The sequence below is a fragment of the Fonsecaea monophora genome (assembly GCF_001642475.1).
Source record: "Fonsecaea monophora strain CBS 269.37 chromosome Unknown Scaff13, whole genome shotgun sequence".
Classification (NCBI taxonomy): domain Eukaryota; kingdom Fungi; phylum Ascomycota; class Eurotiomycetes; order Chaetothyriales; family Herpotrichiellaceae; genus Fonsecaea; species Fonsecaea monophora.
The window spans coordinates 168098-182057 of record NW_019173944.1 but is presented as its reverse complement, the minus strand read 5'-3'; the positions used below and the strand labels follow the sequence as shown (position 1 = coordinate 182057).

Below are 13960 nucleotides of genomic sequence, written 5' to 3'. Positions count from 1 at the left end.
CGCACATTCCCGAATTTGAGCATCGGCCATTTGCCAGCCCTGCCAAGCTTCTCTGTAAGCATTATGCTAAGCATTGACGGCGTTGCTAGCGATCGAATCAACCCAATCCAAAGCCCAAGCGAAGCACGATCAATAATCCATCAAGATCATTCTAGGTAAAGGCTTCGGATGATCTAACGCCAGATTTCTTTGCTGTCCAGATAAGGATCTCCAGTACTCTTTCCGCGACATCGAGCATGCTTTATTTCCAACTGGGCGCATGCGTTTTATTACCGACTTTGCCAATTTCGACCGATGCGGCCGGCCATCAAGAATCCTCCCACCACCAATTGATCGCGCTGAGTCATAGTAAACCTCCGTCTAACTTCGCCGAGTGCGGCCCGCGGACGTTGGAATTTCTTATGTAAACACTGACAGCTTCGCTTCGTTTCCTGTCCGCGTTTGAGCCTTCTTTCTACTCTTCGTCCTCGGAGCAGTAACAATGTCAGAAGTGGACAACGATCGCCCACAGACGATGTCTCAGGAAGAGGACAAAAAGGGAGCCGCAAACATGACCGGTGATGCCGGCCCTGACACCCAAGTTGCGCAGCCCAAACCTAGTATGTTAAAGAAAATATGGGCGAAATTGGGCCTCGATATTCCCACAGTTCTCTTGATGCTCAAGTAAGACGTTTCCACTCGTTGTCGTCTCACGGCTAAATGTACACAGGGGAGGACTGCCTCCAGCCATTGCACTCGCAGCGTAAGTATCAGGGCCTCTTTCTAGGCAGTCGCTCATATTTCTAGTTACCAGAGTGATGAGTGGGCAAAACAGTACTCGACCCTAGGATATCTGATCGCAATCACGTCTTTTTTGTCTCTCCCAATCCTCCCGCGGGCAAAATTTGTCCAGTCCATGGCAATATCCATCATCACGGTCTGCTTTGCTGCCGCCGTTTCCCTCCTGTCGATACAATGCGCTGTTGCTGCACGTCAACAAGGAGTCCAACCCCCCAGCTCTACAACCACTGGTTCCTCTGGGAGTAAGCAAAGTCTGCAGTACAGCTCGGCAGCCAATGTTACGGCCTGCGTCTGGCTGTTCTTCTGGCTATGGTTTGCAAATACGCTACGGGCAGCCCGTCCCCAACTCTTCATCGTATCTATTCAATTCACCATCTTCGTGGTTGTCGCCTCTACTTATACTCCGACGTTCCCGAATATGGCAGCTGGGATGAGCTTTGTGGATCGACTGTTGAAGGTGTTTTTGACTGGATATGCTTTGGCCACTGCTGTGTCACTGCTCGTAATACCATTTTCCTCGAGGCTAATCGCCAAAAAACAAATTGCCGGCGTGCTTGGCTTGATGAAAGCCTCTCTTTCCATCCACACAGCCTATTTGCACGGTATCACCACTTCTCAGACAGGCAGCCCAGGGCTCTTGGACGAGAATGGGAACCCGTTGCCGCTGCATGCGAATCCCGAAGCCCGGGTGTCCATGAAGTCTGCCGAAGAAGCAGCTCAGAAGTTGAAGGCAACAATCCAAAAAGCTAGTCAACTTTTTGGGCAGTTGAAGCTTGAGATTGGGTTTGCTAAGAAAGAAATCGGATGGGGTAAGTTAAAACCAGAAGACTTCGGTCAAATCTGGGAAAGATTGCAGCACATCCTCCTTCCCGTGGCAGGCTTGTCAACCTTTGTGGATATCCTTCAATCGGTGAAACGCCACAAGGCCGAAGGAGAGAATTTGATTTCCGACCTGGACGCTATTGAGGCTATCAGACGGCTCGAGGCGGAGGAATGGCATGAAGTTGTCGTCATGTCACGCGTTCCATTCTGGAAAATGAAGACCACTCTGATAGACGGCCTGACTCACGTTGCCTATGTGCTGGAACTCACGCCTCGACCAAGGATTCCCAAGAAAGATGTCGAGACCTCCGCAGGTACATCTCCAGCGCCAGGAGATCCTGCCTTTTGTGAGTACCTGAAGGAACAGATGGCCATTTTCCAAGCCCATCGGCAAGAAACAATGCAAAAGTGGTGTGAGAAAAAGGGTATAGAAGTGCCCGCGAGATTCTGGGAAGATGCATCCTCTCAATACAATTTCACAGATGCAAGCTCTGTCCACGAGACCGTTCGACAAAAACAGAATCACCAACAACTATATCTGATCCTCTATCTCGAGTATCTCCTATTCGCAGTCTGTCAGGCCGTGTTGGCTTTTGTTCAATTTGCAGACTCGAAGGTGCAAGATGGTACCATGAGAAAGAACAGGCTGATATTTCCGGGTTGGAGACGGATTCGCAAACTGATGGAGAATGCATTCATGCAAATGGACGCCAGCGAAGGGTTGCAAGACGGACCAGCGTCGGGTATCTACATCTGGGTAGGAGACTCTCTCCAGAGACACAAGGACCCGGAACACCTACCGCCGACGAACTTGTATCAGCGAGTGACAGACCATCTGAGGATCATCCCTAAGTTTCTCGCATCTGATGCCGCGCATTTTGGCTTCAGGGCGGCAACTGCGAGTGTCAGCCTTGCAATTATCGGCTACATCCGCCAAACCCACAGCTTTTATCTGGCCCAGCGTGGAATCTGGGCTGTGATCATGGTCGCTATCAGCATGGGTGCGCATGCTGGAGCCGGTGTCCAAGGGTTCCTTCTCCGTATCCTGGGCACTGCCATTTCCATGGTCATTTCGATCACGGTGTGGTATATGGGTGACCAGAAACCCGCAGCTATCATTCCGCTGATCTATCTGGTCTTCGTCTGTGGCATCTATGTGATACTAAAACACCCCAAACAGCTCATCACGGCCGTTATCTCCATTGTCACCACCATTTTGATTATCGGATACGAGCTCCAAGACAAGAAGGTTGGCACAAAGGTGCTCAGCAGCAATGGACAAGCATTCTATCACGTCTACCTGCTTGCTCCATATCGTCTAGTCAGCGTTGTGGCAGGTCTGGCCGTCGCTTTCTTCTGGACCTACTTCCCGTATCCCATCACCACGCATGCCACTCTCCGCAAAGACCTTGGCTCAACACTATATCTGATGGCAAACTTCTACTCTTGCGTGCATTCCACCGTCGAACTCTGTCTTCGAACCAGGCCCGATCTCGCTATTGACAAGAAAAACGACCCCAAGCGCAAGCTGGACAAGGCCCGCCGCCGGGTATTCGACAAACTGATGGTTATGATGAATCGGCTCCGCGAACACAGCCAGTTCATCAAGTACGAACCAACATTTGGCGGGAAATTTCCCAAGGAGACTTACGACGAGTTGATTGTACACATGCAATCCCTTTTCAACTATATGGCGCTCACTGCATACTCGACCACGGCGTTCTCTCACGATGGCCAGGAATCCGAGTGGCTGAAGGATTTCAAGCGGCTCACCGAGAAATCGACAATCACCTCACACTCGCTCACTTCGACCTTGTGCCTCGTCTCGGCCAGTGTCACAAACTCCCAGCCGCTCCCGCCGTACATCAGCGTCACGCGGCCCATTGACATCGCCGGCCAGCTAGCCATGATCGACCCTGGCATTCTGAGCATCAAGCACATCAATGAACCGTGCTACGCAGCGTTCGCCGTGCTGGAGATTGCAAGCATCCTCATTATGCAGGAAATGGTCGCCGTGCTTGCCAAGGTCCGCGACTTGGTCGGCGAGGTCGACTTCTCGGTGCACTTTGGTCCGTCTGGCTCCGTATCCCAGAGCGACTCAACCTTGGGCCAAAGGAAGGACCAAGCTAACGGTGACGAGGCTGGGGGAAAAGGTAAGGTTGATTGATTCGACCTTTTATCCCTTAGAATTTAAAAAAGGAGGATACGCGTCGGGAGGCTGGTATCTTGTGAATGTAGACTTAATTGGGTCTCCTTTCTTCTTCAGACCATTTTTGGGTTGTGGTGGATTCCATTCAGCGATCATGTTATGCCATGCCATGCTATATGCTGTGTCTCAAAAGCTTCTCCAAGGCACATGTGTGCGCGTCTCACTTTCGCCTTCTAATAGCATCAGCCCATGTGATTTACAGGCTACTGGGTAGACAAGCTGTCCTTGACGATACGTGTGTATGTGTATGTGTCTGCCTCTGTCTATTTGTCTGTCTGTATGTGATGCGAGCGACCCGACCCAACGACCGACCGATCTATTTCCAAATAGAGGGTGTATTTCAAACTTGAAAATGGTAACACCCCCTGGACCACCACGTACGTACGTACCCAGATATGCACGCATGTTAAGTATATGTGCATGTACACAACGACCCACCCCCATCTTTGATGTAGTCTCAATGATATCGATATAACGACGGATCAAGTCTGTGACCAGTGACCAATGACCAATGAACCAGTCAACGCACCAGAATCAGAATCGGCATCAGAATCGAATGCTGCTTTTACATGTATACATGCATGTATACAAACACGGACACACATCTTGCGGTTTTTTTTTCTTCTTCTGGTACTTCTTCTTCCTCTTCTTCTTTGTATCGCTATTGATATTGATATTGCTACTGCTATCGCTATGCTATTGCTATTGCAAAATCCCAGCCTCAAACAGACAAGGCCCCTGCCTATCGGCCTGCCTGCCTCCCTAGCCTAGCCTAGCCTGGGTATCTTTCAAGAAATGCGCAAAGCATGACGCCGACAAATCAATAGCCATAACGCCAGCGCTTGAGGTTGAGGTCGAGATCGAGGTGGCCTCAGCGCACCCACCCGTCAATAGACCAGGCATTCAATGCTTTTGAGTGTGACTCGCATCGCGGGATTGGACGCGGGCTCATGCTTTTCTGCCACCAACATATCCTCAAAGTCCAGAACTGGGGGGGGGGACATCAGGTTCCCTCCAATGACGCGGTAGAACTACGCCCTCGGAAGAGAGGTGCGCGGGGGATAAAACCAGTATATTGTACAAATAGCTGGTTTTGTTTTGGTCCAGGTAGTGATATAACACCATGGACGACCAGACCATCAGCAAAGCCAAGTCAAGCACCATCACGTCTTGACCACTCGGAGTCCTCCGTCATACATCAGCTCTTCTCATTTGAACATACTCTCAAAATCGAAATCCATGTTCTCCATGTTCTCCATGTTATCAATGTTATCCATGCTGTCCAGATTGGTCAAACCGTCATTGCCCAACGCGACATTGTCGTCGAAGTTCATGGCATTCGCGTTCAGGAAATCATCAAATTCATTAGGACCTAATGCGGGCAGCCCAAAGTCGTTAACATTGACATCGGCTGGCGGCTGGTGCTGAATCTGTGCATTGTTGATGTTATTGTCGGCACCTATGGGTCCTCCCATACCTCCCATACCACCTGTGGCGCCCACATTTGTGGCTAGAGGTAGTCCATTGACTGTAGATCCGGTGATGCCAAAGTTGGAGTCATCTCCCGTTTGATTCGCATATGATTCGAGGCCAGGTAGAAGGGAACTTAGTGAAGCGTCTTGTTGTACATTGAGTTGCGAAGGATCTGTGCCAAACCCATCGCCCAGATTGTCGAGGTCAAAGTTCATGTCATTATTGTTGCCGCCCATCATGTCCGCTGATGGCTCACCGAACATTGATTCGAAGTTGAAAGCCTCGCTGGCCTCGGCCGAAGTGTCTTGCGGAGTCGGCTTGGGAAACTCCTCCGTGGTTGTCTGTGTCATTGTACTCTCGGGTTGCTGCGCCGACTCGGGAGGCTTCTCCTGAGGTCTGGAAGTTGGTACGACAGCTGGCTGGGATGTCTTGATATCTGTGGACACGGAGACTTTGGGTTTATCGGCTGGTTTGGGTGTGGGGTTCTTCTCTGCTGACGAAGAAAGAGGTTGCGGCGTGTTGGTATTTGCCGTCACAGCTGGAGGAGGAGCTGGTTTCTGCGCCGGGGAAGGTTGTTGGGTCTTTGGCTGCGCTTGCACCGGACTCTCAGGCTCTTGTGTCTTTATGCGCTTGGGGGCATTTTCGCTGTCTGCAGGTTGCGCCGTCTCTTGTGCTTCTTTGGTCTCATCGCGTTTTCTTTTCGCGCTTGCGGCACTATCTTCTCTTGCTTTGGCCTCACGCCGGGCTTTGTTTAGGGCCAATTGACGCTCAAGGTACCATTTCGCATCAAGGATCTGAACCTCACAGTCATCCAAGGCGTCCTGGAATTTTTTGGCAGTTTCGGCGAGCACTGCTTTTGTTGACGGCGCGTAGTTCAAGGGATCTTTCATGGCATAGGCAATGCGGGTCACAGAACCCATAAACATGCCCTCGACGGTCTTTACCGGGTCGTAAGGGGGTTTAGCTGTCGCCATGATGCACAGCACAGCACAGCGACAGCGATTTCGCGAGAGGGAGCAGGGAGTCGCGAATGGGTCGGATTGGAAAGAGAAGATGCGCGCATTCACTAGAGTCGGGGATGAAGAGTCGCCATTATTGTGTCAAACGAAAGGAGATGTGTCAAAACCAAGTCCAGCTTTTGAGTGCAAACGTTTTCCTGTTGTTTCCTTCTGCGAATGATAGAACGGAGCCAGAAGAAGTTGATCTGGACCCGTGGGTCAGCGCCAGTCGCGACTTTGGAGGTGATCGCATTCGGAAAAGAGCCCCCGCAGCGTCACTAGCCCACAGGCCACGGAGCCCCAACCAGAGGCCTCGAGGAGCTTTGAGTTTGTAGGTGGGGGAGCTAAACCAACGCCTAAGCTGGCAAGCTGGGCGGCATACAGTAGTAACCGTCGAAGCCGTCAAGCCCGTGCAAGCCTAAACCTGAGAGGGTGACCCTCCTTTACGGGCAAAGATCGCGGGCACTCACCCCCCCCCAAACTGTGGGCCGGTGATGGTCATTCATCCTCACTCTGGTCAGTCAGCAGCGTCCGCAGCCAGGCTCACAGTGACGAAGTGCGATCCTCAAGCTACCGCCACTCACCACCAGTGAATCTTATTATTTCGTCCATGTCCATCTCTTCCCACCCTCTCGTTCCTCCTTCGATATCTATCCCCCATCTCAAGTATCCTTTCTTCTCATCTCCTCTTCCATTACTTGTCGTCGTTCTTCCTTCTAGTCGTCGATTGGCATTTGTGCATTGCAAGTTGGGCGTTGGGAAAAGATCTCGAGCGATTTCTTATCTCTCCTTTTCCTATCGTCTCTCTCCAGTCCCATCAGCTACATTACTTTTACTGTGTGTGCTGCGCTGTGTTGCTCTGCTCTTCCCACACCCAGTTCTCCTGCTCTTACTACTACTACTACATACTACTACTACTGTCAAACATCATCAGTTACTCCTCCCAGCCGCCTGACACTCGTCTCGGCGCGACCTCTTTTGCGGCCATCTTACCTATCACGCTTTCGAGTCGTTCCTCTCCTCCTTTCCATCTCCCTCTCCTTCGACTCTGTCGCGCTGCTCTGCTGGACTTGGTTGGCTTGTCACCTTGATAGCGAATTTGTCTCGACGTTTTCCAAGCGAAATTTCCTTTTACCTGCCCTCGATCTACTCGTCGCTGTTACGCCCCCCGCAATCTTCCTCTCCCAAAGTACACTGGGCTACGCAAAAATTCCAAAGAACACCTTGACGAGCTTCCATCTATCTACCTTACCGAACCTGCAATCCTCTTTTCTCGTTCGAGTCATTTCCGCCTGGTGCGCACTTTTTTACTCTTGATCTCTTGGAGTTGTCAGCCAGTTTACTTTGCTCAATATGACGGAAAACATTCCTCCTGCCACTTTGCCGCCACCACCTTCGACCGCTGGCGCTCCAGGCTACGATGGCGCTCCTGGCAGCAACGGACACACTGCCACTAACAGTATGGGCCCTCCGGCGTTGCCTCCGGTGGTCATTCCGCAAAACAATAATACTGTCGCGGCTCCCGTTACCCCCGGATCCGCCTTGTCTCCTTCCTCGGGCGGCGTCGTTCGACGAGCTGCACCAGAACCGAACAAGAGGGCGCTTTATGTGGGCGGCCTCGATCCTCGAGTTACCGAGGATGTTCTGAAGCAAATCTTCGAGACTACCGGCCATGTGGTCAGCGTCAAGATCATCCCAGACAAAAATGTGAGTTCCATTTCCGACTGCACTACTCTTGCTCCTACTGACACAGGGGTTGTAGTTCAATTCAAAAGGCTTCAACTATGGCTTTGTCGAGTACGATGACCCGGGCGCCGCGGAACGCGCCATGACCACCTTGAATGGACGACGGGTACATCAAGCGGAGATCCGGGTCAACTGGGCGTACCAGTCCAACGCGTCGAACAAGGAGGATACCTCGAATCATTTTCATATCTTCGTCGGCGACCTGAGTAACGAGGTTAACGACGAAGTTCTACTCCAGGCGTTTTCTGCTTTTGGCTCGGTTTCCGAGGCCCGTGTGATGTGGGACATGAAGACTGGCCGTTCTCGTGGCTACGGGTTTGTTGCTTTTCGCGAAAGAGCTGATGCTGAGAAGGCGCTAGCGTCTATGGATGGAGAATGGCTGGGTAGCCGTGCAATTCGTTGCAATTGGGCCAACCAGAAGGGTCAGCCGTCTATTTCTCAGCAGCAAGCCATGGCCGCAATGGGTATGACGCCGACAACGCCCTTCGGACACCATCATTTCCCGACACAAGGCATTCAGTCGTACGAAATGGTCGTCAATCAGACTCCGACCTGGCAAACGACGTGCTATGTTGGCAATCTGACGCCATACACGACCCAGGCAGATCTCGTCCCCTTGTTCCAGAATTTTGGGTACGTGGTGGAAACTCGGTTTCAGTCTGACCGGGGTTTTGCTTTTGTCAAAATGGATTCCCACGAGAATGCGGCAATGGCCATTTGTCAATTGTCGGGTTACAATGTCAATGGCCGACCGTTGAAATGCTCGGTAAGCCATGGGCAGGAAATCCCCCTTTGCTTCCGATGGTCGCTAACTTGCATCAGTGGGGTAAGGACCGTCCTCCTACTGGCCAATTCGATACGTACTCGCCACAGACCTCGATTGGGTCTGCATCCACTCCCGGTGGCTATAATCCAGCCTCGCCATATTTCTCTCAATATGGTGGTCCTGGACCCATCACTCCTCAAGGTATGTCTGACGTCTAAGTTGTCGTCTGCAAAACTGACAATGTCCCAGGTCCAAGTCCGGGTGGTCGTGGTGCTTGGGATTCGAGCCATCTGGCAAGCCCCTACACTGCATCTCCGCAATCTGCGTTTGGCCAAGTCCCTCCATCAGCTGGGGGCTATGGACGTGGTCAGACAACTCCGGGAGGAATGTTCCAACAGCCACCCCCTTCATTTGGCAACAATTACCCAGGATACCAGGCATAGCTTACGAGAGACGGGATGTATTCTTCGTTGTGCGAGATAGAGAGTCAGGACAGATTGATGGTCGGAAGGGGCACCGTGTTTTTCTTTATCTAGCGCTCCTTTTAAGGAGGCCTTTCCGCTCGAACTGGGTTCGAAGGGCCGGCCCTTTTAGCGCCTTAGCCATTGACGCCACTTCTCATTGTGCCCTCTTTCTGGTGATCTCTTCGCCGGCTGGTTTCTTGCGAGGGCTGTCGACCTGGACCTTTTCTGGAAGAGCCTGATGAGGCTACCGTTTACAGGTCTTCGGACATTGATTGCGGTAACACAGCGCTTTGCTTCTCCTCGTCTCCGGCGGTCACCTGCGAGCGACTTATTGTTCAAGCATGTGTGAGTTATGAATATCCAGGCGTTGCTCTGTGACTTTGGGGTGTCGGGAGGATAGTATTAGCACTAGTTGAAGGGGCGAATGTTCCGGATGCGGCATGGCCCGCGTCAGTGTAGGGAGCACTTCCAGAGGTTGTAGATGAAGGTCAGCTATCAGCAGGATACCCCGGTCCGATATGACAATTAATGAACATGGACAGTTTCGAATTTCATTCAATCATACCAGAATAGATGGTTGCCCAGACACGAATCCTCGAAGGATGGCTGCTTTTTTTGCGATGCCACATGTTCCGCCGCTGAGAGCATCCGATAACAAAAGCCTTATTGTTATTCCTAAAGGGACGTTTTGAGTTCCCAAGACTATCGGTAACAAAGATCGGTGCATTGTGGTGATTAGTCCTTGAGGGAACGTTGACAAAGCCCGGCCCGATCGATGGATCGATGGATCGATCGATTGACAACGAGTACGAGTTAGTAGTGGACGGACTCTCTGATTGCCTGGCTGCTCGGCTGCTCGGCTCGCCCTGGGTTGGATACCTGGCCTCGTGGGCTTCCTGACCACCTGGGTTATCTGGAAGGATCAATTACCCACTCGTGTATCAGGTCGTCTACCTATACCTCCCTGTCTGTAATCCCCTACGTGTAATCAGTTATCTACATAGGTAGCGTTCCCCTGTAGTTTCTTGGGTGCGTCTCGTTCCCTCTTAGTCTCGATCGATCGATAGGATCACCCAAAGTAAAACCTCTCCTCATATCTATTCCTATTCCCATACTTCTTCCCAGTTTCTGATGTCTTCGCGGCAGAAAGGGTAGGGTAGTGGCCACATATGGATGGAGGGTCACAACACAAATACCGAGCACTTGCACTCTGTACAAGTCCAGGTACGATGCGAACAGGCAAGTTCAGCCTTCTAGGCGTCATCCGTTAGTCTCTCCCACAATGATGACAAGGGTTTTCTACGAGTACTGAGTACTGTGGTTCATCACTTGCTGACCCGTCTCGCTGGGTCGAGTAACCTTGCACTTGTAGGTACGATCAAATGTGGAAAAGGGTTCTTTTGCTTACCTACGTACGTGGTCCTACTCGTATTACTCGGTGCCTTGTGGTGCTCTGCCTTGCCCTCATTGGCCATGCGCTCCGCATCGGGCTAGCTCATACTAATTACCTTACATTATTGGTTGATTTGAAGTTGCCCTTTATTGGACGCTAGGTGGCTTTCCTCCCGAATGGGACGGGCTCTGGGACAAGTACGAGGTACGTCCTGAGCCATCAGTTGTCTCTCCAGGTTTGTGGGGATGTATGTAAAGGGGCTTGCGCGCACAGAATGAAGAATGGAACACATAATCGTATGTTGAAGACGGTTACCGTTGCTCTTAAGTATGGACGGTATGCCCCGTTAGAGCTGTGAGGCGTGCAGTGAGGGGCAAGGGAACATGGATACAAGGACGGTTATACTTGGTATACCAAGAACGTTTTACTATACGTACTCGATATGGCGGAGCAACGATGAAAGGCATGTGAGCGGATATAAAAGCAAAGATCGGGGTTAAATGTGCACGTGACCGTCGAGCACGCTGCCCGCGGATCGCCGCATCTTTCTCCGCCAAGCCTCTATAGAAACGCGACCAGCAACCCGCAAACTGCGACTCGCGAATCAATCACGCGTTGCCCACCTGCCCTCAATTTTCCCTTCATCGGCTTCGCAACAATGTACCCGTGTAGAGTGCTCCTTCCACACGTACAGTGTCAATAAGATCCCCTTGTCTTCTATATTGTGTACATTCCTTGGCCGCTCTCCCTCCTTGCTTTTCATGCAACTCTGCTCTTCGAGCCGCATCCTGCGTTCGCCGGCCCGTGCCTTGAGATCTCCAAAGTCCTTTATTAATGCTATCATGCTAGCCCGGGCAGCTGACAGACATGCATCCTCGGCATCCAACGAGAAAAAGCAGTCTCCCCTGCCGTTCAGCTCCTCCGCCGCCAATGCTCCCCGAGAGCCATCGTCGGGCCTATTGAAGCGGAAGTTGGATCGATCCTTGAGCACCTCGAGCAATCTGAGCTCTCTCCATCAGCAACCATGGGCCGATGAAAACACCCCTCCCAGCTTTGTTGACCTCACCGATATCGACGAAGGACAGCACGACGTGCGATACCCCAACCTTCGTCCTATAGATGCCGTCTCTTATCCTTCACTACCGCCGGTTCCCAAGGGTTCTCCCGATGCGCCTGCAAGTAGCGCTGAAGTTCCGTGGTCGTCCTCCCCCGTGCATCATTACGAGAACCCGGCTGCACGAAGAGCGCTAAGAGATATACCGGAGCCACGGCCGGCTGGCCCCAATAAGAAAAGAGCACTTCCCGCGTCATTTACGTCTCAGGTCTCAGGTGCATCCCGGGATGGAGAAAGCACAGTACAGGGCGAGCGTTCCGGCAGATTCGATAGCTTTACGTCAAAACACTTCCAGAACGCGAGTAGCCGGGACAAAGCATCGCTAGCGATGTCGGATATGTTACAGAAGTCGACATTTGCCCGTCATCGAACAAATACCTCACTTTCCAGGTCATCCTCCGACCGCACGGCTCTGTCGACGTCCCTCAAGCCAACTGAAACTGCTCCTGCGGCGTTTGACAGAGTGTCGGAACCTTTCTTGAGTGACGAGCAAAAGGCTGTTGTGAAGGCAGTCATGGATGAAGGGAAGAGCGTCTTCTTCACCGGGTCTGCTGGTACTGGGAAATCGGTTCTTATGAGGGCAATTATTTCCAAGTTGAAGCACAAGTACCGGAAGGACCCTGATCGCATTGCGGTCACAGCTTCGACCGGCTTAGCATCGTGCATCTTGGAAGGACAGACGCTGCATAGTTGGTCCGGAATCGGGTTGGGAAAAGAACCTGCGCCTGAACTAGTGAAGAAGATCAAACGCAATCAGAAATCAAGACAGAAATGGCTCCGAACCAAGGTTCTCATCATTGACGAAGTATCCATGGTTGACGGTCAACTTTTTGACAAACTCGAACAAGTGGCGCGCACTATTCGAAACAATGGCCGACCATTCGGTGGTATTCAGTTGGTTGTCACTGGCGACTTTTTTCAGCTTCCTCCTGTACCTGACAAGAATACTTCAGCCAAATTTGTCTTTGAGGCAGTGACGTGGAATACCTGTATCCAACATACCATCTTGTTGACCCATGTCTTTCGTCAGAAGGACGAACAATTCGCAAGGATGCTCAACGAAATGCGTCTGGGCAAGATGAGTCCTGCCACTATTCGAGAGTTCAAGTCACTTTCGAGGCCCCTGGATTTTCGTGATGAGCTCGAGGCTACTGAGCTGTAAGATTTCCCCTCCTCTGGCATACCAGCCAGCTAACAGTGCATAGATACCCTCGTCGCGAGGAAGTGGAAAACGCCAACCAGAATCGTATGCGAAAACTGTCTGGTCAAATGATGACTTTCACCGCCGTTGACTCGGGCACCGCTGAACCTAACACGCGAAAGACGTTGTTGAATAACTTTATCGCTCCTGAGATACTGGAGCTGAAGAAAGGGGCGCAGGTTATGCTGATCAAGAACATTGATCAGCAACTCGTCAACGGATCCCTTGGAATTGTCCAGTCATTCATGGATGAAGGCACGTTCTTCACCTACAAGGATGACGAACCTACGTTTCTCCTAGCACACGAGCCTGATGATGGAGAAGACGAGAGCGACATAAAGGCGGCACGTGAGAAGATCCGCGAAGCTAGGTTGAAGAACTCGACCTCGGGTGGCGAGCCTAGAATGCTATGGCCCATGGTGAGATTCAACCTGCCTGATGGGACGTCGAGGAGTATGCTTTGCTCGCCGGATGAGTGGAAGACCGAATCCCAGAATGGCGAAGTTCTTGCGAAACGGGTTCAAGTGCCTCTCATCCTAGCTTGGGCGTTGTCGATTCACAAAGCTCAAGGTCAGACACTCAGCCGAGTCAAGGTGGACCTTGGGAAAGTTTTCGAGAAAGGTCAAGCCTATGTCGCATTGAGCCGAGCAAGGACAAAGGAAGGCTTACAGGTACTTCGATTCGACGAGCGGAAAGTCATGGTGCATCAGAAGGTGTTGCAGTTCTATTCCAAGCTATCCGGTCATGAGACATTGGAGAAGAAGGAAGTCAAGAAAGTCCTTGCTGAGGAGGACGACTTCGGAGACGACTATACCTTGGAGGAAATGCTCGAGGCCGAGAAGCAAATGCTGAAGGCGGGCGCGATGTAGCGACATGGGTCAGTCTATGTGGACTGGCGCCTGCATGTTGGTTGCGTGCTGAGAACATTTTATTGAGACTCCGAGGAGCACCAAAGTGACTTGAACTAGTCTGTCAGATATCAAATATGAAACAC

At 51.6% G+C, this 13960-nt stretch overlaps 4 protein-coding genes across 4 annotated transcripts; 3 read left to right on the top strand and 1 right to left on the bottom strand.

Annotated features, from left to right (window-relative positions):
* Positions 1–481: 481 nt before the first annotated feature.
* AYO21_02834 (hypothetical protein) lies at positions 482–3769 on the top strand (the record flags this gene model as incomplete). Its single annotated transcript, XM_022652810.1, has 3 exons — positions 482–663; positions 710–742; positions 787–3769. 3 exons carry the CDS (start codon positions 482–484, stop codon positions 3767–3769), a joined length of 3198 nt encoding a protein of 1065 aa, XP_022514835.1.
* Positions 3770–5019: 1250 nt separating this feature from the next.
* AYO21_02833 (hypothetical protein) lies at positions 5020–6258 on the bottom strand (the record flags this gene model as incomplete). Its single annotated transcript, XM_022652809.1, has 1 exon — positions 5020–6258. One exon carries the CDS (start codon positions 6256–6258, stop codon positions 5020–5022), a length of 1239 nt encoding a protein of 412 aa, XP_022514834.1.
* A 1377-nt stretch (positions 6259–7635) lies between these two features.
* On the top strand, positions 7636–9237 carry AYO21_02832 (hypothetical protein; the record flags this gene model as incomplete). The annotated part of the gene is made up of 4 exons (XM_022652808.1): positions 7636–7989; positions 8045–8794; positions 8851–8995; positions 9044–9237. The coding sequence occupies 4 exons, from the start codon at positions 7636–7638 to the stop codon at positions 9235–9237; spliced, it is 1443 nt and encodes a 480-aa protein (XP_022514833.1).
* Positions 9238–11493: 2256 nt separating this feature from the next.
* On the top strand, positions 11494–13835 carry AYO21_02831 (hypothetical protein; the record flags this gene model as incomplete). Its single annotated transcript, XM_022652807.1, has 2 exons — positions 11494–12923; positions 12971–13835. 2 exons carry the CDS (start codon positions 11494–11496, stop codon positions 13833–13835), a joined length of 2295 nt encoding a protein of 764 aa, XP_022514832.1.
* Between the last annotated feature and the right edge of the window lie 125 nt (positions 13836–13960).